Genomic DNA, 25,873 nt, shown 5'->3' with positions numbered 1-25,873 from the left:
TGAAGGGAAATATAGCATCGGAATTAAGCAAATCTATCAAAAGTCAAATAGTTCTAAATCAACCGGTGCTTTTTTTAGTGTCAAATCTTGTTGAACTGAAGGTTCCTAATTATGCAGTGCATCACACTCTAAACATTCATTTATATCCAAACCACGATCAGGCAAATCAAAAGTAACATCATTATCATAAGACCAATACACAGAATTTTGTTCATCAAGACAGGAGCAGCAGCTTATGCACAGATACATAATGTGCTGAATACAGGGCAGAAAGCAGCAGTGTCTAAAAGACTTCTCAGAACGATGAACAAGGCAAAATGCTTTATATAAGCTAGGACAAACAGACATAGCACAATAGATCTGTTATGATGAAATAAATGTAAGATTTATGGCTGTAAAAACAGTGTTTATGTAAAAAGAAGAACAGAAGAAAGATTAATAGTACATATTTGAGGCTGGGGGTGTTTTGTGTGCTCAGTGGTTGGGCACCAGCACAGAATCAACACCCTAACAAAGAAGAAGTACTACTCCATTCTTCAGAGGCATGCTCTGGTGTTAATCTTTTATAGAGAAGGATGCATGCTGCAGGAGGATAATGAATCTAAGCTTTGCAACAACTACTTAAAGACCAAAGAAGAATAAGGACAGTGGACAGTCATGAACTTTCCTCCTCATACAGTCACATGACCTAAAACGTACTGCGCATTTTATTGTGCACTTGAAGACGAAAGCTGAGCCTCGAATAAAGCTTTTTGAAATATTGTGATATCATGCTGGAATGTATACAAACTTGTGAATTTATGCTAGCTCAAGAGTGTGCTGTCATTACAGCGAAACAGAGACAAACCAAATACAGAGACATTTTAAAATTCTTCTATTTTTTAAAGATTTTACTTTTTACTCGAACTGTTAAGCTGATTATATGATTTACGAGGGTTCTTTCCGCATTTTTTTAAACTCTATTTACTAAGAATTTCACAAATGACATCACTTTTCTACATAGTCACCTTCTTATGATTTTTCCCAGCATTGTACCAACTTTTTAATGCCATCAGCAAAAAATGTTTTTGGTTGAGCGTGTAGCCACTGATGTGCTGCTGCTTTCACATCACCACGTGAAAATCTTCTTCCTCTTAGAGCGGTCCAATAAGGTTGAAATCAGATGGCGCTAAATCTGGACTATAAGTTCTCTCAGACACGACCAATTACTACTGCTCCCGCCAGCACCTTTTCCAACAAACATATCAAAGTGCAGAAACTTTTTGAAGATCCCTTGTACAATTGCGGCATTTAGCAGACGCTTTTATCCAAAGTGACCTTTAATTATCACTAAATATTAGGGCTGTCAAACGATTAAAATTTTTAATCGCGATTAATCTCAGAATTTCATATAGTTAATCGCGATTAATCGCATTAAATAAAATCTGTGTAAATGTTATAGAAAACAAGGTTTTTTAAGTGAAATGTGAAAAGTGGACGTTTCTACACGAAGTGAGTGTGTTTTGACCCTTTTAGGGCTTCCATAGTTCATGGACTAGCATTGACTCCGGTATTCAGTGCTGTAACAGATTAAGTTAATAAAGTGTTTTGCTCCCGACAACTTGTGAATATACCGTGTATTTATTTCTTTATTATGCAAGTGCATCCCTACGACGCTCAGTTATATTATTTTAACAAACCGCAAATGAACAACGGTGGCAAGTCCGACATTAAAACGTTTGTTCTACCAGTCAAGTCTCAACATGAACTAGAATTTGCGTTAACGGCACTATTTTTTAAAATCGCGTTAAATTGAGATCGCGTTAATGCGTTATTATCGCGTTAACTTCGACAGCCCTACTAAATATACAATTTAAGCTGAGGCTAAAGGGCCTTGCTCAGAGGCCCAACAGTGACAACTTGTCACTGGCAATGGAACCACCTTAGATTACTAGTTCAGTACCTTAACCACCAAGCTACCACTGCCCTTTGAAATGATTTGTAATGGGGATAGGACAGTTGTAGCCTAGCGGTTAAGGTATTGGACTAGTACTTGAAAGGTCGCTGGTTAAAGCCCCACCACTGCCAGGTTGCCACTGTTAAGCCTTTGGACAAGGCCCTTAACCTTCAATTGCTTAGACAATGTTTGTCACAGTACTGTAAGTCGCTTTGGATAAAAGCGTCTGCTAAATGTCGAAAATGTAAATGTAATGAAAATTAAAATTATTCATGTAATATATTGCCCATCGCTCTTCCTGTTTCATTACTAAAAACAAATGGTTATTTCTACACTGCAAAACAACACAACTAAATATAAATGAATTTAATTTTCATGAATTTAATGATAAAAATAGACATGCTCAATAGTGAAGATAGAAAGCTAGATAAAATCTTTACAATCCATGTTAGGAAAAACAAAACAAAACAAGAAAAACCTGCCAATTCAGCTTTGTGTGTCCCCAAACACACTTATATAAAAAAGTCCACACCAGTACACACCAGCCTTTATAAAAAAAAAAAAAAAGTCCACACAACCATGACCAAAGCCTGGTCATGCTTCTCACAGCCTCGGAAATATGAAATGAGATTTTTCCAGTGCTGGCTCTACATCCTCCTACATCTTTCATGCTCACTGGGTGCTACATTCACTTTCTTATTTCTTGACAAATTCATTTTTAAAATGAATAGAAGATGAAGTGAAGAACTGAATTGAACACTTTCACTTCAGAGCTGCATTAGCAAAGTGTAAACTGTGTAAGATTACGAGGGATGGCTTTAACTTAGCCAGAGATGCTGATAGCAAAGTTTGAGGCAGTGTGTACATGAACCAGATAGTTCTGAAAGTAAACAGTGGAAAATATGATTGGTCATGTGTAGTTACGTCCTCTGGGCCATAAAAGTGAGGAAACAAGATCTATCAGCTGACGGTTAACATTTGTTGCTTTTGTTGCACTGAAGCACTTCTCCTCCTTCCTCATCTGCTCTAAGGAGGAATCCCTTACTTCCTGTACAGCTGTACTGATAACAAGCTGAACATTTGCTGTGTAGCTTGTTGTTTGTCTTCTGGGTAAGAAAAAACCTGTCAGGTCATCATATTTAAAAACATTTTTAAAAGGTCAGCCTTAAAGATTTCTTTGTGCAACCGTCCCAAACAATAACTAGTAAATACATCAGAATGTTTAAGCTGGCTGCTTCTTTTCAGCCTTTTTTAGACAAATTATTTAAAACATAAATACCTGTTCTGTATTAAGGGTAGTTGTGGCCTAGCGGTTAAAGTACTGGACTAGTAATCAAAAGGTCGCTGATTCAAGCCCCACCACTGCCAGGTTGCCACTGTTGGGCCTCTGAGCAAGGCCCTTAACCCTCAATTGCTTAGACAGTATACGGTCACAGTACTGTAAGCCGATTTGGATAAAAGCATCTGCCAAATGCTGAAAATGTAAATGTACATATCTTATAATGCTATAGACCCTGTGATCTGCATGTTGCAGCAGAATCACTGTTTCAGTAAACCTGTGCCCACTGCAGCTTTACTGTATGATGCTGACATGAGTCTAGGCCACACCTGGGCATTGTATGGCCCCCGGGCCACATCCAGCCCTTTGGCTGTCCCCAACCGGCCCGCATGAGGTCAGTGGTAATTAAAAATCAGATGTAACTACTGTAAGTGTACATGCAAAACAATAGGATTGTTTTTATTTATTTTTTATTTTTTTATTTAGTGTGTGCATGTGTGCGGCTTCACCGTAATGTGTTGAACAGAACTGCATGTGCAATTGATAGAGAAGGTAGAGTTTTTAACACCACATGGACTTCTAAGCATTTATTTACTGAAGTCAGATGTAAAGCCATGTGTTTAGTTTGTGGAGAAGAGACAGCTGTGTTTAAGGATTACAAATTGAATCAGCATTTCGGTAGTAAAAAACTTAAACGATGCAGAGTGGTCACATCTGAAGTTTTGCTAGCTAAACTGTAAAAGCAACAAGCACTTTTTTTATAAGGTTTTACACATCCAGCTTTGTGATATCCAAACTAAAAAGCAATAGCACTTTGTGTGAAGTTCATTTAAAAACCTACACATTTTGTTCGTCAGTGTTGATTAAATAGTGAAGTGATGTTTTTTACCCTGCCTGCTTTTGATATACCTTGTCTGATTGTAACATCTACTCTTAACAGTAACAGCTTATCAAAACTGTACAATTTACTGCTTTTTATAAAGAGATACAACTAATATGAGCAAAATTAATTTCACCCTATTGGTCTAGCCCTCCACAACAGTCCCAATTTCTCTGTGGCCCTTCGCAAAATTGAATTGCCCATCTATGGTCTAGCCCAATGTTGTCTGTTGCAGTTGTAACCCAAACTTTCAAAATTGAAGTAAAATGTGTTCAGGCTTCTAAATAAACTACGCATCCCAGGGGCTACTGCGCTCACCAGCGCTAATTCCCTTCACAAACACTCAGCACTATGCTGATCAGAGATTGTGATTAAATAGTGTTGAATCCAGGTGAAGGGAATTAGAACTGACGAGCATGGTAGCTCCTGGGAGGTGTAGTTTAGTTTGAAAGTGACGATTTGCACTTTTGGATGAGTTAGAGCATCAGTTTCAAATCTGTGCCTGATTTTATAAATGCTTTTTTCGCTAAATGGGCATAAAGTAGACATGCTCCAAAATCTGGAGTAAAGTCTTCCTACAAAGACTCCTTAATAATTCCTATGATTTTGTTATGGGGTTTTTAACAATCTTATGGCCAAATGACCACATACGTTTAGCTATATAGCGTATCTACTATCATAAGTACTGTATTGTATTGCTTTTAGCATAAATGGTTGGTTATTAAGCTGGTCAAGAGAGCGAGCTCTGTCTTGAACTGTCCTCTTGAATCTGTGGAGGAGGTGGGAGAAAGGAGGATGATAGCCAAGCTGTCATCCATCCTGCACAACACCACATCCACTGCATGATTCTATAGGGGTTCTAACAAGCTCCATCAGTACCAGATTCCTCCACCCTCTGTGTAAGAATGAGCGCTACCACAGGTCCCTCATTCCAGCTGCTATCAGAGCCTACAATAACAACCAGACCCTATAACCAATGACCATTCATCGGACTGTATACTCTAAATAACAGTTTTCTATTACGTCATTAAATAACAGTTTCTAGTCACTTTTTCCATATTCTATTACCATTATTTCAAATACTCCTCCTATAAGTGCAATACAAAGGCCCAATTCGAATATATTATTCATATTTAAATGTATATATTATATCTAGGGATGCATCGATACCATTTTTTCCCAACCGAGTACGAGTACATGTATTTATCGATACCGATACCTATTTAGAATACCGTTTTTTTTTTTAAACAAAAACACACGTGAGAAGTGACGAGAAGTTTAATGATACCACGTCCAAAAATGCACGTCAACAAGTAGCGTTTCTGCGCTGACCTGATGAAATCAAGGAGGAAAAATAAATGAATCTGAGTGGATTTGGCAACATGAATAGCATGGATTGTTCTGTAGTGAGTTGGAGGTAAATAAATATTTTTGCAATGTTGGTGTTTTGTTGTTTTGTTTTGTAGAGAACGATCAGGTCAGAAATACTGTAAAACGTGTGTGTGTGCCGGTGTATTCTGATATAAACTATATTATCCCCCTGTCCCACCTGTTTACACTCCTCTCCTGCTTTTCCCCTCACACCGTATCCTGCGTTCTCATTGGCTGTTCGACATGTCACTCATTCCCAGTCGCACATCTCAGATCAGATATCTGACGTGCTAGAAAACTCGAGCGCTCGGCGAGCCGGTCGGATCGAGTTGTTGGATAGTTCACACTTAGCGATCGAGAGCCGAGTTTTGATCGCCGAGCGAACGCAGAGTTGCTCCCGAGCCGGCAAATCTAGCGCCGACCAGTCGCCGAGCGAAAATCATGGCAAAAGTCGTGTAGTGTGAACCAGGCATAACACAGCAACGTGCACTAGGCACACGGTATCGGATGTTTAGTATCGGAGCCTCGTTTGCGAGTACGAGCACAAGTTAATGAGCGCGGTATCGGGCAAATACCCGATACCAGTATCGGTACTCATGCATCTCTAATTATATCCATAATATATTACAAAGTACATTGCTTGTTTCAAAAGGAAACCCTTTAGTTGCTCGCCTACAAAACCAAAAATGAACCAGCTCCAAAATACCTTAGAGAACTCATCACACCCTGCTCTGTACCACGCAACCTCTGAGCCACTAGTCTCGCTCACCTTGATCCTCCATCCAGAACTCAGGAAAGACACGAACCTTCCCTGTCTGTCTGACCATCTCTCACTGTCTTCAAAAGATGATTAAAAACCCTCCTCTTTACTAAATACTAAAGCTGAGAACTAACATGTACTTACTAACGCTTTTATTTATTTATTAAAAATGCTGTAAGTTAATTTCCAAGTCTTATCCTATTGTATTTTATCTCTTATTATTGTTGCTTTAGTGTATCCTAGGTATATTATTTTTATTTGTATTATGCAACCCACACATTCAACAGTAGGAATGATAATGGAAATCTCTCTCTCTCTCTTCATTTATTAATTATAGTGGCACATTATCAGTCTTTCTGTGCTGTCTGTGGGCGGGAAAAATGTTTTTGATGACACTTTCAAGCCCGAGTACCTGGCTGGAACAATAACCAACCCATGTCTATTACATAGAAAATGTCAGCAAGCCATGTCTAATCCTTTACACCTACACAATTCCTGTGATCACAGTTACAGAGTATGCAGTCCCTTTCAGAAATCAAGTGTAATGCTCTTGTATTAACCAGAACCACTGCCATATGTTCCACAGCACAATACAATCAAGAACTGCCATCCAAAGCATCATTAGTAACACCCGCTCGTAGAGAAAGACATCGGAGCTGTCCTACCGTCCTTCCTGTAGAGTGTGATCTCCACTTTCCTCTCCTCAGAGCCCAGCAGGGCTTGCGCCATCTGCGCGATGGCCAGACGTTTGGTGTTTTGCCCATACAGGAAGTCACAGGTGCATGGTTTCTGCATGATCTCGGCCCGCGTGTAGCCACACATGTGACAGAAGCCATCGTTACAGAAGATGATGGCACAGTTCTCCACCCTTGCGTTGGCTATGACAAACTTTCGACCTGGATCAGAGAAAGAAAAAGAAAGAATTATGCATGCTACGTTTCCTTTCCAACACAAAAACAGTCAACTAAAGAGGAATTAAGGAATTAAGATTATATGGTTAGCAGGTCCCTGCCAAGGCTATTGCAATGATCTATTTCCACGAAGTACACAAGGGCAAGGAATTTTCAAGAATTCAGACGTAAACAGCTTGAGTGTTGGGAATACGGTTTAGAACAAAACACTGAAGACGAGGGCTGAATTTGCTTTAGCTAAAAACAGCTCATTCTCACATTCCCATTGAGGTGCAGAACGACAGTGCTTCACATTTGCTTACAGTACATAGTCAACACATTTAAAGAAATAGTTTACATTTTATTTATATTAATATAAAATTTTTATCCTCATCAGGATTGACAATGGTTTGACCCACTGGCTGCTGTTCCAGACTCACTTTCTGGGCAGAATAAAGCAGTGGTGGTAATAAAATGAAATAACAGCATTTTAATGTCAAAAATGTAAAAACACCATACGTCACAAACCCTTATTATGCCAGTTGTTGTTCAAATATAAAATATTTCCAGTTACGATGTTTTGTTACATGTGTAGCAGCAGCAGTTAAATGTTGTGCAAATGCATGAGTGTCTGGTTTACATACTTCATATACATATATCCTCCAATATTTATAATAATAAATCTAGAGATTGCAGATGTCTGGCAAAAACAAACCAAAAAAAACCTTATTTTTTAAGTATGTTACTTACTGGTACTCTTGTTTTTATTTGTTTAGACATATAATAATCTTCAGCCTAATTAAAGAATCAATGTCCACAACTTGCATTTGATTACATAATTAATCCATTCTGGGTAAAATCAAAACTTTGACTTGCTAAGATCCAACCCCATGCCTTAAAACTCTGTGCATGACATAGAAACTTGACTGACAATTGACAATTACCAATTACCAGATATGTCTAGGACAACCAAAACTAGACACCTGTGGTGCAGTGAAAACCATGGTATTCAACAAAATGATTTTGGGCATCTATTGTATATAAAGTGGATTTAGAGAGTATTCAGAACCCTGTGACATATTGTCCTGTGGATTTCATTCAAAATAAATATATTTCATCTTAAGCGTCTTTGAGTATCTTGAAAAGCGCTATATAAATAAAATGTATTATTATTATTATTATTATTATACTTTTTAAAATAAAGAACTTTTAGAGACTTGTACCAAAGCCATTCCGGAGTTTTTGCTGTATGCTTCAGACCACTGTTGTGTGTGTGAACTGTCACCCCAGTCTGAGTTTGTATATCCTCTGTAGTTTTCCCCTATGAAGGTTCCTGTATTTGGCTTCATTCATCCTTGCCCTCAATTCTTACCCGTTTCACAATGGCTGTCTCTGAGAAACACCCCAACATCATGTTTCACTGTAGGGATTTTATTAGTCAGATGGTGTAAAGTGTCCAGACACAGTACTTGCTGTTCCAGACAATCTTTTAACTTATTTTCCTCATCAACCATCATTACAAAAGTCATGCCACTCTGCCATACAAGCTTTATTTATGGAGTGCTACAGACATGATTATTGATCCAAAAGGCTCTCCCATCTTTGCACAGGACTTTCGGAGCTCTTTTAGAGTGAATATTTTAATCTCCCTGGCCAAAACCCTTTTTGTCTGGAGGCCAACTTGTTTAAAACCTTAAATATTGTTTTATATAAGTTTTAGACACGTCAACGGTTATTGAAGCAAACAGGATGCAAGGGTCAAAATACTTTTGAGAGTAAGATATTTCAGTATAGTTTTTAACAATATAGTTTTTAAAAGTTTAAAATAAATAAATTGAGCAATTTGCTTAAAACAAAGACATAAAGGTCAGTAGAACCTAAAAGCATCAACCCATTTGAAGCCTGCATTCAAAATCACAATGAAAATTAACCTCTTGAGACCCTGCAGTCACATATGGGGACATTTTGGCTTTGTTATGCCTTATACCTCGTTCTACCTCTTAAGAGTTAGAAGTAAAAACTTGAAATCACAGGCTGATCCAATATGAAACTGAATTTCTTCACAGCAACTCATAACATGACTCAGTGTGTATCGCCCCCACATTCTTGTACGCACTCCCGACAACATCTGGGCATGCTCCTGACGAGACGACAGATGATGTCCTGGGGGCTCTCCAGTGAGCTCCTGGACAGTCTGTGGTGCTACTTGGCAGCATGGGTGCACTGATATATACAGTGTATCACAAAAGTGAGTACACCTCACATTTCTGCAGATATTTAAGTATATCTTTTCATGGGACAACACTGACAAAATGACACTTTGACACAATGAAAAGTAGTCTGTGTGCAGCTTATATAACAGTGTAAATAACTCAATATACAGCCATTAATGTCTAAACCCTAAGAGACTACACCCCTAAATGTGCAAATTGAGCACTGCTTGTCATTTTCCCTCCAAAATGTCATGTGACTCGTTAGTGTTACTAGGTCTCAGGTGTGCATAGGGAGCAGGTGTGTTCAATTTAGTAGTACAGCTCTCATTCTCTCTCATACTGGTCACTGAAAGTTCCAACATGGCACCTCATGGCAAAGAACTCTCTGAGGATCTTAAAAGACGAATTGTTGCGCTACATGAAGATGGCCAAGGCTACAAGAAGATTGCCAACACCCTGAAACTGAGCTGCAGCACAGTGGCCAAGATCATCCAGCGTTTTAAAAGAGCAGGGTCCACTCAGAACAGACGTCGTCGTCGTTGGTCGTCCAAAGAAGCTGAGTGCACGTGCTCAGCGTCACATTCAACTGCTGTCTTTGAAAGATAGGCGCAGGAGTGCTGTCAGCATTGCTGCAGAGATTGAAAAGGTGGGGGGGGTCAGCCTGTCAGTGCTCAGACCATACGCCGCACACTACATCAAATTGGTCTGCATGGCTGTCACCCCAGAAGGAAGCCTCTTCTGAAGTCTCTACACAAGAAAGCCCACAAACATTTTGCTGAAGACATGTCAACAAAGGACATGGATTACTGGAACTATGTCCTATGGTCTGATGAGACCAAGATTAATTTGTTTGGTTCAGATGGTCTCAAGCATGTGTGGCGGCAATCAGGTGAGGAGTACAAAGATAAGTGTGTCATGCCTACAGTCAAGCATGGTGGTGCGAATGCCATGGTCTGGGGCTGCATGAGTGCAGCAGGTGTTGGGAATTACATTTCATTGAGGGACACATGAACTCCAATATGTACTGTGAAATACTGAAGCAGAGCATGATCCCCTCCCTCCGGAAACTGGGTCGCAGGGCAGTGTTCCAGCATGATAATGACCCCAAACACACCTCTAAGACGACCACTGCTTTATTGAAGAGGCTGAGGGTAAAGGTGATGGACTGGCCAAGCATGTCTTCAGACCTAAACCCAATAGAACATCTTTGGGGCATCCTCAAGCGGAAGGTGGAGGAGCGCAAAGTCTCGAATATCCGCCAGCTCCGTGATGTCGTCATGGAGGAGTGGAAAAACATTCCAGTGGCAACCTGTGAAGCTCTGGTAAACTCCATGCCCAGGAGAGTTAAGGCACTTCTGGGAAATAATGGTGGCCACACAAAATATTGACACTTCAGGAACTTTCACTAAGGGGTGTACTCACTCTTGTTGCCGGTGGTTTAGACATTAATGGCTGTATATTGAGTTATTTTGAGGGAAAAATACATTTACACTGTTGTATAAGCTGCACACAGACTACTTTTCATTGTGTCAAAGTGTCATTTTGTCAGTGTTGTCCCATGAAAAGATATACTTAAATATCTGCAGAAATGTGAGGGGTGTACTCACTTTTGTGATACACTGTAACATCCCAGAGATTCCCATTGAGATTCAGGTCCAGGGAAGATGAGGCCCAGTCAATGGCTTTTATGCCTTCATCATCAGTAACTGCCTACACACTGACATGAGACCTGGCATTGTCCTGCACCAGGAGCTACCCAGGGCCCACTGCACTAGTGTAAGGTCTGACAATGGCTATGATGATTTTATTCTAGTACCTAACAGCAGTCAGGGTATCATTGGCTATCATCTTGAGGTTTCTATGACCCTGCAAGATCATACCTCCCCAGCCTATCAATGACCCACTAGAAACCAATCATGCTGGTTATATATTGCAGGCAGCATAATGTTTACCATAGTGTCTCCTCAGCATTTCACGTCTGTCTCAAGTACTCAGTATGAACATAATCTTGTGTGAAGAGAATGGGGTGTCAAAAGCAGACCTGACAATTCTGGTATAGCAGAAATGCCAATCAAGCTGCGCAGTGCTGGGCTGTGAGCACAGGTCCCACTAGCGAACATCAGGCTCTTATGCCACCCTCATGGAGTCTGTTTCTGATAGCCTGCTTTGCATTGTTGGGCTCTGGCAGTGCTTCTCCTGTTCCTCCTCACACAACGGAGCAAATACCAGTCCTATTGCTGGGTTGATGCCCCTCTACGACTTTGTCCGGCTATCCTTGTGTGATGGCCTGTGTCCTGGTATCTGCTCCATGCTCTTGAGGCTGTGCTGGGAAACACAGCAAACCTTCTTGCGACTGGAGCTGGACTACTTGTGCAACCGCAATGGGCTGTAGGTGCCGCCTAACGCTACCAGTAGTGACAAGGACACTAGCAAAACACTAAACTAGAGAAGAATTAGTCAGGAAGGATAAAAAGAGAGCATTTGTCTGTGGCCACCACCTGCAAAACCATTCCCTTTGTGGGGGTTGTCTTGCTGTTACCTCTCCAGTGCACCTTTTTGTTACCAAAGCAAGTGAAAGTGATTCACAGTCGTTCATGCTTCCTGTCTAGACAGATTGACAGCCCTGAGGTTTACCTGATTTTGTGTTTTACTGAGATTATTAAGAGTTGTTAAGTTTTTTGAGCAGTGTATATTTAAAAAATCTTAATTTGCAGGGTGCGAAAAGGGCGTGTTTAAACTTCTGCCCAAGATTCATACACAAAACCTTTATTTATTTGCACAGAATACAGCCTCTTCCTGCCTAAAACAACCAAATTCTTCATACATTTAGCTCTCAGACTGCAAAGTGTTTCCTTTGTGTGGGACATAAAACTTAACACTACAGTAACAGGCTTAACTAATGGCATGCATCATGGCTTTTAGAGGCCTGGACTACATCATCTACAGCTTTTACATCTTTGCTCTCTGACCATACCACTCTAAAATGAAGACAGAAACATCAGAGCCCACTAGACTGTTCAAACAGGAAGATCAGGTTCCTCGAATGGATGTCTTAAGCATGTATGTGTCTGTGTAATTCACATCTGAACGAGTCTGTGTTTGCGTGTAAGGGCTGGTGGTACTGACAGTGCACAGAACCACTGAAGTAGTTAGAGTCTAGCTGATTAATGCCTACTGTTTTTCTGCCATGGGGAAAATATCATGTGGTAATTACACCAGATAATGGCAAAAGAAGACAATTACTTAGTCAAAATGTGTAAGACCGCACAAACAGTGCTATCTTGGGAAATTAAGGTTTTTTTATAATAGCATATTCTGTTTAAAAAAACATGATAATGTAACAAGCAATGATGGTAATTTCTGTTGCGCTTGAGTATTTTCTCTCCAAATTTAGCATTAATGTCAGTGAGTGAGATGCTCATGCACATGCTACGCTCCACACACTTTATACAAGTACATAATACATGATCAGTGTAGAAAGTTGGTAAAGTAAGATTTGTTAATATATGACTTTGCATTCTATAGACTAAAGAATAACAACAATCTGAATGAACAGTGGATTTAGAAATTATTCAGCCCCCTTGACTTTATTGCATTGTGTATTTCCTCCCATTTTTCTCCCAATTTAGCGTAGTTTATTTATCTTCCGCTGCTGGGGGATCCCCGATTGCAGTCAAGGTGGGTATATATTGCTGCTCATGCCTCCTCCGACCCACACCACCTGGGCGCCGTGGATTTGATTTCTGGCAAAAGGCCCTACTTGCCCCAGGGCCCAATCTGGCAACATGACCAACTTTAGTAAGGCTCGAGACTTAGGTCCCTGTAGTCCTGGTAACACTTCAAGCCTCAGATATTGTTTTATATCCATGCCCTGATCTACACTAAGTCACAGTTTGATCCCAGATATATACAGGCAGTTCCTTGGATTCATTGGTTGATTCATGTCCTGACAATGCAGTCCAAATTGTGGGCCCTTACAGACTGAGGTTCGTGCCTTTCGACTTTGTTTAATCAATTCAAATTGCAACAGGTGGACTAGACAATTCTAAACAGATGTCCAGGACAATTAAAGCAAACAGGATAACCTGAATACTATTTGGGGTGACATAGAATGGGTCTAAATACTTTTGTGAATTAGAGATTACAGAGTTAGATTTTTTAATTTTTTAAACTTTCTCAATTACTATTTCTCAATCCAATGTATAATTTTTTTTCTATCTTAGACAATGAATGAATTAATGAATGAATAAATCATTATTTGTTTTACTACCACTTTATCCTGGTCAGAGAAGTGGTGGGTCTGATTTATTGGGGAAAAAATACACCCCCAGACAGGTCACCAGTTCATCACAGGGCACACACACACACACAAGGCAATTTGTAGTAGCTCCAACTAAAACCACATGGACTCAAACCCAGGCGATTTTTGTTAAGAGATGTCTGCGCTACCCACTGCACCACCATGCTGCCCTGATTTCTTACTATTTTATCTATGAATTTTTATCAACCTTCAGGGAACAAGCTTATTTATGACATTTTTCAGTGCACTAAAGTTTAACTGCACTGCACCCAGTGAGTCCAGGGGAAGCCAGGCCCACTGTGACCCTGACCAGGATGAGGCAGTGGTAAAACTTAAAAATGACCGAATGAAAGCTTGTAATTAATGTAAAATACACCATAAAATAGTAATGTGCCATACAAAGCAAAAATTTAAACTGTTAATAATTAAGCTCATCATTAAAAAAAAAAAAGTGTTGAAGGCATGATCCCAACACAACACATCCACAGTAAAGTCTGCAGAAGGGAGCATCATGATATAGTGCTGCTTCTCTGAAACGCCATCAGTGGAAATGTGAATGGAGCAAAGTACCTGGACATATAAGAGCTGAATTAAAAACTAAATTTGCAAAAAAGGGTGAATGATTCAGCAAGACAACAACCTCACAACATGAAGCCAAAATAACTTCATGACTGGTTTCTAAAACAAAATTGAAGGTGATTGCACTTCTACTTGAATTCAACAGGATTTTTATAAAGGATCTACAACATTTTTAAATCGCGTGGGGAGAAACCTGTTACTTTGGAAAATTGAAGCTGGTTTGTTCAGAGAAATAAGTCAAAACTTAATGTGCGACATCTAAATAGTATTTTCCATTACTGTTTTTTTTTCCAACATATCTTTTGTTTATGCTTAAAAATACAGAATTTTTCTTACATATATGTGAAAAGTAAAAGATTAGGGTTGGGTTGTTCCAATTTAGATCTGAATACAAAATGTAAAGCACCAGGTACAAACTAAATTTTGGTTCTGCTTAACAGTTCATTCCTAGCATTTTGCCACTGTTGCTGCTTGGACAGAATTCTAGTTTTCTCAGATGACTTATATATGTCACGTCACATACATTTATAGTTCTTAAAGGTTCTTAAAGTTTATTTAGTCTATTTACTTCAGAAGTGTTCAGTTAACACTTAAAAGAATACAGATTTTTGGTATTTATCATTTGACCATTTTGGAATTGAAACAGGGAATCGTAATCGATAAAAAGAATCATAATCGGAATCAGAATTGTAAAAATACAAACGATAATCAGCCCTAGGCCCCGTATGTCTAAACTGTAGCTCTACAACAGTTTATGAAATTGAGAACTGCAATTTCCGATTGTAGATTGTATCTAATATAAAATGCTCTATTGCACTTGTTAAATCTTACACTCCAGGCCTAAAGCAGTGTGTGCGCTCTAGAAGTGAATGTCTGCAGTGGTCAGGTTGACCCAGGTCATTATGTGCTATTGCAATGGTGTACAAAATAAGCCTGATGAACAGCAGAAAGCCTGTAATGTATTCATGAAAAGCATGCTAAGACCTCAATAAAAAAAAAATTTAAAAAAAAATTTCTGATTTATTTTAATAACAAAAAAACAAAACAAAAAAAAAACTAATTCCAATTGGATGTCTGTAAAACATTTTAAATAAATATGAGGGCTGGAAGACTCACATGTAATGCTATTATAACTGGGTAGAAAAACATCTCTGGGCACAAACGCATTTAAAATGGACTGATGCAAAGTGTAAATCTGCACTGTAGTCTGACGAGTCCAATTTTCAAATATTTTTAAGAAACAGATGTGTTCCCCAAGTCAAAATGAAAAAGCACCATCCCAGTTATAACCTAAGTAAAGTTCAAAAGGTAGTGTCTGTCATGGCACAGGGCTGTGTTGGTGCATGGGTAACATGCACATCTGTGATGGCGTCGTTAAGGCTTAGGGGTACAAACTCATTTTGGAGCAGCATATGCTGCCATCTGGACGTCTTTCATAGAAACATCGCCGCTTGGTTAAACAAGACCCTGCCAAGCATCTGCATGTGATACGGCAGCATGGCTTTGTAGCAACAGAGTGCAGATGCTAGATTTGCCTGCAGTGCCAACTTGTCTTCAGTTTATGAAGTGCAAAATACAACAATTAACACCCCAGGCTGAATAAATAAATAAGAATAAAATGCCTATTTTTATCATTACAATTGGTGTTCTCAGTTTAAAGATAATTACAGCACAGTGTTAAGTGGAAAAGTGAAATGAAGTGGTAAGGATGCCTGTCCCAATGTTTTTGTATTGTGTTGCAACCATCATATTAGGTATAAGCATATTTCTATAAACAATGAATTAATCATACCTAAAAATCATACCCTTTTGAAACAATTGCCTTGTCACAATATACCATAAAAAAAAAAAATTGAAGTCTAACTTTTCCCAGCTATATTTACACATCATTGCCGTCATTATCAATGTAAAAAATGTAAAAATATGATAAATTATTAGAATGTAATTAGTTGAACATATGGTGTGGAAGTTACCAGCCCCTTAACCATTATAAGTTTGCTTAGGTAGAACCAATCACCATCCAGTTCACACAGCCAGCGTTTTTACATTTTTAGCATTTAGTGGACACCTTCATCCAAAGCAACTTACAATTGAGACTGTATTCAGTGCAAGCAATTGAGGGTCAAGGGGCCCTGCTCAAGGGCCCAACAGTGGCAAGCTGGCAGATGTGGGGCCTGAATCAGCAAACTTCTGATTATTAGTCCTGTACTGCAACCACTGACCCACACCAGACATTAACCGTAATGGTTTTGTTCACTTCAGAATAAAACCAGCTGTTTCTTGACTCTTCCACAAACATTCACCATGGTTGAAAAGGTGGATTTTTGTATAAAAGCAGTTGTGTTAAAGCAGAAGTTACTAGAAGGATAAACAAAAATTTCAGCAGCTTTAATATCCCTCCAGGTACCATTTAGAGCATTACCACGAAGTGGAAAGTATATGGGACCACTAACATCTTGCTAAGATCAGGACATCTTTCCAAAACGGATGACCAAGCCAGAAGCATTCTGATCAGAGAAGCTACTAAGAGGCCACTGTAAACTTTGAAGCGTTTACAAATCTGGATGTCTGAGACTGGTCAGTCTGTGCAGATGACAATCTGAGAAGCTGTACACAAATCTGGCTTTTATGGCAGGGTGACAAGAAAGAAGCCATGCCTGAAAATGTTGACTTGAAAGACTTGGAAGATTTCTAATGCCAAGTCACAAAAAGTTTTATGGTCAGATGAGACCAAGATTTAACCTTGTGGACTGAACTCCAAGTGGTATATTTGAAGAAAACCAAACAGCACACCACTGAAAATACAGAATGTCTACCATAAAGCAAACACTGGGCAATTGGTTATGACTGAAAAAAGCAGTGGCTTGAGGAAAGGAAAGTGAATGTTCTTCAGTGGCCAAGTCAGAACCCTGATCTAAATCTGACAGAAAATCAGTTGAATGACAAAGAAAGCAGTGCATTGCCAGTTACCACAACATTTCACTTCATTTGAACAATTCTGCACAGAACAATGGACAAATAATCCCTACTGGTAACTTTTCCAACCCTTTTGTTCTAGGTTTTAATATTTTTTTCAGAAGTTTTTCTATAGGCACTGCTGCTTGTCATACCATTTTCAGTAAAATACCAACCAAAAATGATTTATAAGTGCTGTCTGTTTTTATTTACATTTTTTTCTATTTTTTTTTTAATTGGGTTTGTAATAAAACTTCACAGCAGCTTACTGACTGAGTTTGACTTATTTGTTTATCTCTTCCCACATTTTTCACAGTTTAGTCATGCAGCAATATGTGTGTGAAATGAATGTGAATGGAGGCGGGAAGCGTGATATTTCAGTGTGGAGTATTATAAGAGAAGGAGGTATGTGTAGTCAGTGAGTGATCTGTAATAGAGTGTAGTGAATATTTGCTAAAATTGGTAAAATCACAAACATTTGAGTCCTAGTAAATATCTACAATATCTACACTGGGCCGTTCCACCGAATCGGTGCTATTTCCATCCCCAGGACATGAGAATTAACTTTTAAATGCATTTTTAATTGAGCAAAGTGTCCTGCACATTGATCTAATTGCAAATTAGGAATATATGATTCATAATGTTAATAAAAAACTCCCTATAACACTGAAAAAATAGTATTTTTATGCTCCCACTCCCACACTACACTTTACAATGAAATATAATTAGTAAAATCTTTCAGAAATGCTTTTTGCCTTGCACTGTTTAGTGACTCCATATCCCATGCATGTTTTTAATATTTATTTTTCATAAGAAATGTATAATACTGTGGTTAAAATACGTGTCATGTCCCGAGGTTTTCACTCAGTACTGTTACCCTAACAAATGTATCTCTCTGAATCCTCCTTAGCATGAACTCCATGCTGCTATATTTCATGTATTTACTAATTCTATGTTTAAAAATCAGTCCTGTTCTCATCATATACAACCATTTTTCACTTGGAAACCTTACAAAAATTTAAACAAGCTGCCTGAGATTGACCAGTAAACATTGAGTAGTTAAGTATATGTTACTAGATAAACAAAGATAAAAAAATTAAGTTTAATTTTATCAAGCTACTGCACGCAAATGGCATCCATTTGGTGGAATGGCCCTTATAGCCACATCTTAAGGTTAATTGGTCGAATTAAAAAAAAAATTGTAAAAGAATGAAGGAAAGGCATTAAAGAGCTTAATCATTCATTTATTACAAATGCAATAAAAACAAGAATATGTCATTTGAACATTCTCTTCAATCTTTATTTAAATGACAAAAGTAGAAAGTTTTTTTGTGTTTTTACTGACCAAATGTTTTCAAACCTGAACTTTTACTCAAAGCCCAAATGACCAAACTACGGCTCTCTTATTTTAAACTCATTATGAGAAGAACCGATTCACTGAAAAAGAAAAGTATGCTTGGAAGAGTTGATGTAGCAGCGTAAGAGGACCAACAAGATGGATGGATACAATTAGAAGAATAATGAGCAAGCCATTACGAAGCCTGAAGACCCAAACAAAAGACAGTGTTCAGGAGAAACACTATCCATATGGTTGCCAGGAGTCAAAATCAATTGGACAGCACTTGGACAGTAATTAATTAATAAATAAAACACATGTGGACATGGTAAAATAAGAGTAAAAAGTCTATAGAATATTCAAGTTACCCCATTTTAAAACATTCCACAATAAGCGGGTGAACTGGTGACAGGTAAGGGGATAATGGTTATAAAAGAAAGATCCACCAAAGGCTTAGTCTTTGTAAGCAAAGATGGGTCATGACTCAACACATAAGAGAGTTGTTCATTCTCAGCACAAGATTCCAGTTAATTTAGGTATATCGCTATCTACCGTACATACCATTGTACAAAGATTCAGGAAATCCAGAAAAATCAGGGCTCAGAAGTACTTCTGAAAACCGGTGTCAGTCTGCTGCTGCCCTAAGCAATGCAACCTAAACTCGGACCTTGCTTGGGGGCCTAAAACTGTGGTGGGGCTTAAAGCATCATTCTTCTAATCACTAGTCCAGTACCTTAACCACTTAGCTACCACTGCCTGGGACGTCTTTTCCCAGAAAGAAATAAGACTAGTTCTCATTCTGCATGCACAACAAAAGAGTGGCTGCATAGACACAGAATACATGTGCTTGACTGGCCTGCCTGCAGTACAGATCTGTCTCCTATTGAAAATGTACAGTGCATCATTGAAAGAAGAATGAGAAAATGGCAAATACAGACCACTGATCAGTCGAAATTGCAGTAGTTTGTGTCATAGGTTCCCAAACCATTAAAAAGTGTCATTAAGAGTAATTATGATGAAACACAGTGGTAAACACACCTCTGCCCCAAATTATTTTAACTATGTTCCAGGCATCAAATTCTAAATGTGTTAATATTTACAGAATACATTAAGTTGATCAGTAGTTGTAGTTGTAAAGTTGTCTTTTCTTTGTACTTTTGTACAGATTGTTCTTTTTATTGCATTGTACAAAATGTCCCAACTTTTTTGGGAATGGGGGTTGTAAATAAACTATGAAAATAGCTGAACATAGTTAAGGTGTAAAGACTTAAGTACTCACGTACTGGGGTCAAAAACGATCAATCATGATGTGATTAAAGAGTTTCTTTTTTTTGCAATTTATACACAGACACGGGGAGAACATGCAAACTCCACACAGAAAGGACCTGGACTGCTCCACCTGGGAGTCGAACCCAGGACCTTCTTGCTGTGAGGTGACAGTGGTGCTACCCACTGATCCATTGTGTCACCTCTTTTTGTTTTTGCAATAAAAGCCATTTTGCATAATGTAAGAAAAGTATGGAAACTAATGTAGGTGTTTTTATACTATCTGTACCTAAATAGAACACAGTGAATATTATAAATCACATTACTTTCATGCTGCTTGTGAATAGCAGTGTATAACATTAATAGTAGAAGGCATGTAAACCAGACTGTGCATTTCTTGTGCTGTTTTCTCAATCGTATAATCCACTTGTTATGAGCTCATTGTTCATCTAACAATGAATAGCAATAAATTGATTTTTGCCCAGGGCACCTTTAACATTCCAATGCATTTGTAATTTCCATTCTTTTATTTTAGAGTCCTTGCCCACCCTGTCAATGATAAATCTTTTTTAAGGATGAAGCTCTGAATAAAAAGCAAGGCTCTGGAATGAGCATTCTAAAACTTCCAACGGTAATTGCTTTTAAGTGCTATTTATCACCCAGGGTCCCCTGTCATTATGTTTAAAAAAAAAATGACACTCTTTGTCTCTGCAGGAATAAAGATGCTGGGGCGTGCTGCTTAAACAATTCGGTGTGTAATTGGGACAAGAAAAAAATCTTTGAGAGAAGGAGAGCACAAGCATGAACGTCAGTGGCTGTGAAGATCATAAACAGGTTGTTTATACCATTAAGCATTTTTATGATGTTTGTTCAGTCTGGCTGAGCATGAGGTGGTATTGTAAGAGAAGCACAAAGTGACTTTACTGATTATGACTTATTCAACTTAGTTTGTCGTAAAGTGAAAACTTCACAGCACACAAACTGAATTATAACGGCAGCACTTCTGCAACTTTAAAATAAATAAATAAATAAACAAAGCATAAAACAAACGGAAACATCAAATCATAAAACAGAATAAGGTGCTCGGCTGACGCTGCAGTCTATCACGCAAGTCTATTTGAACCCAGATTTTCAGAGGTGCTGGTCATCTGCACAGAAATAACTGGCTATGTCTGAGGAGGGGGGTTGAGGGTTGTCCAGAATATTCCCACCTTGTGCCCAGTATTTCCCAGTAAAACCAGACCCACCCTGGCCAGTATATAGCAGTTGATGACCTTACTACTGTGAATAGGTAAGACAGTGTACATTCTAAATGCTAATGCTACACCTGTTAACATTATCTGGATATTGTTTAGTGTGTATGTGGGTTTAACTTTTTATTGAGCTTTTATTTGCATCTTACTAAGTATTACTATATGATAAATAACACAGTCACTTATGTTACTCAGTTTGGCATTAATTTGGTTTAATTCGTAGTCTCAGCATTTGATACTTACATTCAGCAGTCTTGGGTCAATCACAAACAGAGTCAGCTGTACCATCCAGCTCAGTTATAGGGGTGTTTTCCCACCATTTCGAAGGGAAGTACTATTCCTGGAGCTAGAGCAGGGGGTTAGCATAGAATTGTCCTGTTATGATTTTCTTCCCTGGATTACTGTGTACATTAATGGTTTATGTTTCGGGGTTATAGTGTTAGGGTCATACATTTGGGTATATTGCCTTTAAATATTTGTCTTCTTTTGATGAATCTTAATGGTGATTCATTTACAGTAGTGCAGTGGCCCAAAGGCGGGGCTGAGGAAGCAGGCCATACAAGAAGAGAGCCTTGGTCCAGGTCCAGTGATATAGCCTGGATTGTTAGTAAACCTACTAAGGCAGTTCTGTTTTTCTTATCTATTTACAATAATTCGTTTTTTATTGTAGTTTCATGTTCTCACTGTAAATATTTGCACTCTCAAAACAGACAAAAACTTAAATAAAAGCTGCTTTGGATGATGCTGCTGGAAAATCTGTCTGAGTGAACTTTTTGCTACTGCTGCCGTGGTCAACCTGCTAACAGTGACATATTATTTATTAGGATTTTACTGTCATGTTTTACATTTTGGTTACATTCATGACAGAGCAGTTAGTTACAGGTTACACAAGATTCATCAGTTCAAGTCTTTTTATTGTACACAGTCATGGACAATTTTGTATCTCCAATTCACCTTGCATGTCTTTGGACTGTGGGGGGAAACCGGAGCTCCGGAGGAAACCCACACAGACACAGGGAGAACATGCAAACTCCAACATATTAACAAAATATAAAACAAATGAATAAATCTTAAAATGCTTTTACAAAAGATGAGGTACATCTCTGGGACCGAGTAGTTGCTGCTGAATGATTAAATTGCCTATCAATAAACAGCCATTAAGCAGTTATCCAAACTTCTTGTCAAAATTTAGTCAGTTAGTTTTGCATATAGAAGTATTTCCATTGCAATACTATCCATTCCTGGACTTTGTTTGACCTCCTTGTCTGACTTAATCTAGCACTGACACTTCTTTACCACAACCAACATTTCGAAAAAAAAGTTAATTGCCAAGACACTGTTGTTAAAAGATTTCTGTGTATTCATTTAGTATTTGTTTGATTTTATTGTATCTGTTATGACCCATCTATTTACATTCTCAGCATACCCATCCAAGGTTGAAGTGTATCTTAAATCTTGCATGGCTTTTGGAAAACAACTCTCGTTTGAAAGTAAGCTGAATGATCCCTTCAATTTAAAATATCTATTTCTGGCAAACAGTAGAGCTGGGGAGCCAAAACCATTATATAAAAAGCATCAGATTTAAGAATAGCTTTATATGGCAATGTAATAGCCAACAAATATGAAAACATGGCACACTCTATGGTGCAAACAATATGTTCCCAAATTCCAGAATATTTTTGCCCCCATATACAGTGGTACCCTGAAACTCACCGTCAATTGGTTTTGGAAAAGGCGTTGAGTTTAAAAGGCGTTGAGTTTCAAGGTATTTTTCCCCATAAGGATGTATGGGAAACCTGTTAATGCATTCCGTTATACACTGAAAATAACACAAATATAAGACTGAAATGCAATTAAAAACAGTTAAAAATTAACAAAAAATACAATAAAACCTGCACTTTACCTTTACTTTACTGTTTCCTTATGCTTCTTAATCGTGGTTGTGCTTGATCTTGGAATAGCAAGTTCAGTAAAGGCGCATTCACATGAGAAAAGGCGCAGTCACATGCTTTTGCGCTGGCTGTGCCATTATTTCCTATGAAGTGTGGCAGTACACAATATTTAAAGTGACTTATTGTATTAAAACAACAAGCGAGGAATTTCATTAGTGGAGAGCACTTATGAGCAGTAATAATTAAGAGAGACTTCGTGTTCCTATGTCGTTCTTTTAGTACATTAAGTCACATGAAGCTTTTTTACCTATAAGAGTTTTAGACTTTTTCGGAAAATCAGATTCTCAGAACCCCAAGCTGTAACACAAGTTTTAAAAGTGAAACAGAAGAAAAATCCAGCTAAACACAGATACATGTGGAAGCTTTCAGAGTGAATTAGATGGTTATTCCACACAAATGCAGATTCATCATATATTCGCACTTTGATGGCGTTTTACCGCACCGCTCAAGCCCAGCGCTGAACAAAACGCCAGTCGCACACATGTGGAGTTTAAGGGAAACGTCAATTTTAAGGGTACAAATTTCTCGACGACAGGCGATTTCGAGTTTAGAGGACGTCGAGTTACAAGGTACCACTGTATATTATGGCATTGATATGAAGTCTAGCACTTTCCTTGGTTGCATGAGTTACAAGAGTTCATACGCTTTTCTGTGAGGTAGACCTACACCTCTTAGTTCCTTAAAGAAAACTTTCCTTCTTTTAGAGCTTACTGCTAACTCTTCCAAACTTGTATGAGAGCATTCTAAGAAGAATTAAATCTATTCAGGATCACAGCTGTCCCCCATCCCCCCTCCTCACTTCACACTTCCCGCTCATTAACTACAGTACATTATAATACAGTGTTATTCATTCGTTTTGTTATTTGGGCTATCTGCCTGTGTGTGTCTCTTGAAGGGAGACTACAAAAGAGATAGACAGATGGATTTCCTCAATTCTTTGATGTTTGTGTGGTATACAAGTCTGTGTCTGTTCTTCTCATCAGTATTTTGGCACACCTGCCTTGCCACTCTCCTGTAGAACAACGGCAGAACAACAGCAATGTGTTGAGGCCCCAAAGCCCTTGCTGCAGCAGCTGTTCCCTACTGACGGACGAAAAAACTACCAGTCACAACACAATACTGAAATACACCCCCTCTCTCTCGCCACTTGCTCTCTCTCTTACCCTTACACACACACACACACACACACACACACACACACACACACCTTACAAGATCAATAAAAATAGAAAAGAAACACAGCTCATATAAGATAGAGCAAATCTAAACAACAACAACTGCTCAAGATTGAGTTCAACTCTTAAAAGTTTAATACAATTACAAATACACATAGGTTCTGAGATTGGTTCCTGCTTTGGTTCTGATGTGTGTTCAGAAAGACATACACACACAAAGTTTTTGCTATGCTCTTAATCATACAGCTCATTGTGCTTGGACATATATTTTCATTTATTGTGATTTATCCTGTCTGATTCTTGCTGTCGTTGGGTTTATGCGCCCTTTCTACCTCCTTTTATCTGTACTGATAGTAAATACTGTAACCTGTTCCCCTTAAAAAGGAAAAAAAGGTGTTAAAAACAAGGATATATCTCCAAAACGCAAGTGCCAACTTCCATTTAATATTTTTAATCTTCAAATCACTATCTTGGACAACTTTTTTAAATATAGTGAGAGATTTGGAGAAATTAACAATGTGGATCTAATTTAATAATTAGAAAATTACTATGTGCCAATAAAGAAGGCTGAAAAGTAAACCTCCCGGTCCTCTGTAACTTGTAACATCCAACCTGGTACATGTCTAAAATGATGGCGTGTAAAGGGATTCACAGCTTACCAGAGGGCGGATGGTGCCATCGACACAGCATCTCTCACCTGCATGAGGCAAGTTCATATGTCGATCAGCTTTGTGCATGGAGAGCCACACCCTAATCAGCATTATCCCCCAGCTGTGCAGACGGCATAAACCAGTCAGCAGAGGTTAAAATTCGCTCAGTTATGAAGAGTCCCGATCCGGCTTTATCCTACCCTATGAACAACAGCCAATCGTTGTTCATGCAGCCGCCCAGCCAGATGGCAGAGCTGAGATTCAATATGATTATTATTATTATTATTATTTATTGATTCCTCCACTTAAAATCACATTGACCTCAATTCACTCCAAATGTAAAAAACACAGAAGTCAAATCAAGTAAAATTTATTTGTATAGCGCTGTTTACAATAGACACTGTCACACAGCAAGTTGAGCAAGACGAGAGCAACAGTAGCAAGTACAAACCAGACTGACAAATCTACCAAGGAGTGGCTGGCCTACATGTCATTTCTTTTGAGCTTAGCAACAAAACATGCAAAAAGTCAAGGTATCTAAAAAAAACAACAACATTTGAATAACAAATTGTATATCTAGCCTTAGATAAGGCTAATGTTTATAACATTAACTGCTGTTTATTTATTGTGTTAAATATAAGCTACGTGTGTGATAATGATTTGTAATTATTATGTTGTTTGTGAGGGTGGAACAGTGGTTCTTTGGGCAGCACTGTCACCTGATAGAAACAAGGAACTAGGTTCAATTCCCAGGTGGATTGGTCCAGGTCCTTTCTGTGTGGATTTTGAATGTAGTAAATTTTCTGGTAATAGAATGAATGAATGCTGGTTAATAGTGTAAAAACCCAGTAACAGAAGCAGATTTATAATACACTGTCACTTTGCAATTAAATATGTAATACCAGGAAAAATACAATACAGACAAGTTAGGTCTAAAGAACCTACAGCATCCTTTGTAATTATCATTTCTTTTCCCTTTTTTTTTTGCATAATTTTTTTCCCATTATCTCCTACAGACTCATACCGAACATGAGGGGTCATACCTAACACCCCCCTCAGACACGTGTGCAGTTGCCCA

The 25,873-nt window shown here is 38.5% G+C and overlaps 1 protein-coding gene across 1 annotated transcript in view; it reads right to left on the bottom strand.

The window, feature by feature from the left end:
• Positions 1-25,873, bottom strand: part of kcnh2b (potassium voltage-gated channel, subfamily H (eag-related), member 2b) — a 295,739-nt gene that overhangs the window by 248,448 nt on the left and 21,418 nt on the right. Inside the window, exon 3 of the mRNA XM_062991214.1 lies at positions 6,892-7,122. Coding sequence (XP_062847284.1) covers positions 6,892-7,122 — 231 coding nt within the window. The remainder of the gene's footprint in view (positions 1-6,891; positions 7,123-25,873) is intronic.

Source organism: Trichomycterus rosablanca, chromosome 3 (assembly GCF_030014385.1).
Source record: "Trichomycterus rosablanca isolate fTriRos1 chromosome 3, fTriRos1.hap1, whole genome shotgun sequence".
Classification (NCBI taxonomy): Eukaryota; Metazoa; Chordata; class Actinopteri; order Siluriformes; family Trichomycteridae; genus Trichomycterus; species Trichomycterus rosablanca.
Note: the sequence above shows the minus strand (reverse complement) of the source record. Positions and strands in the feature narration are given on the sequence as shown.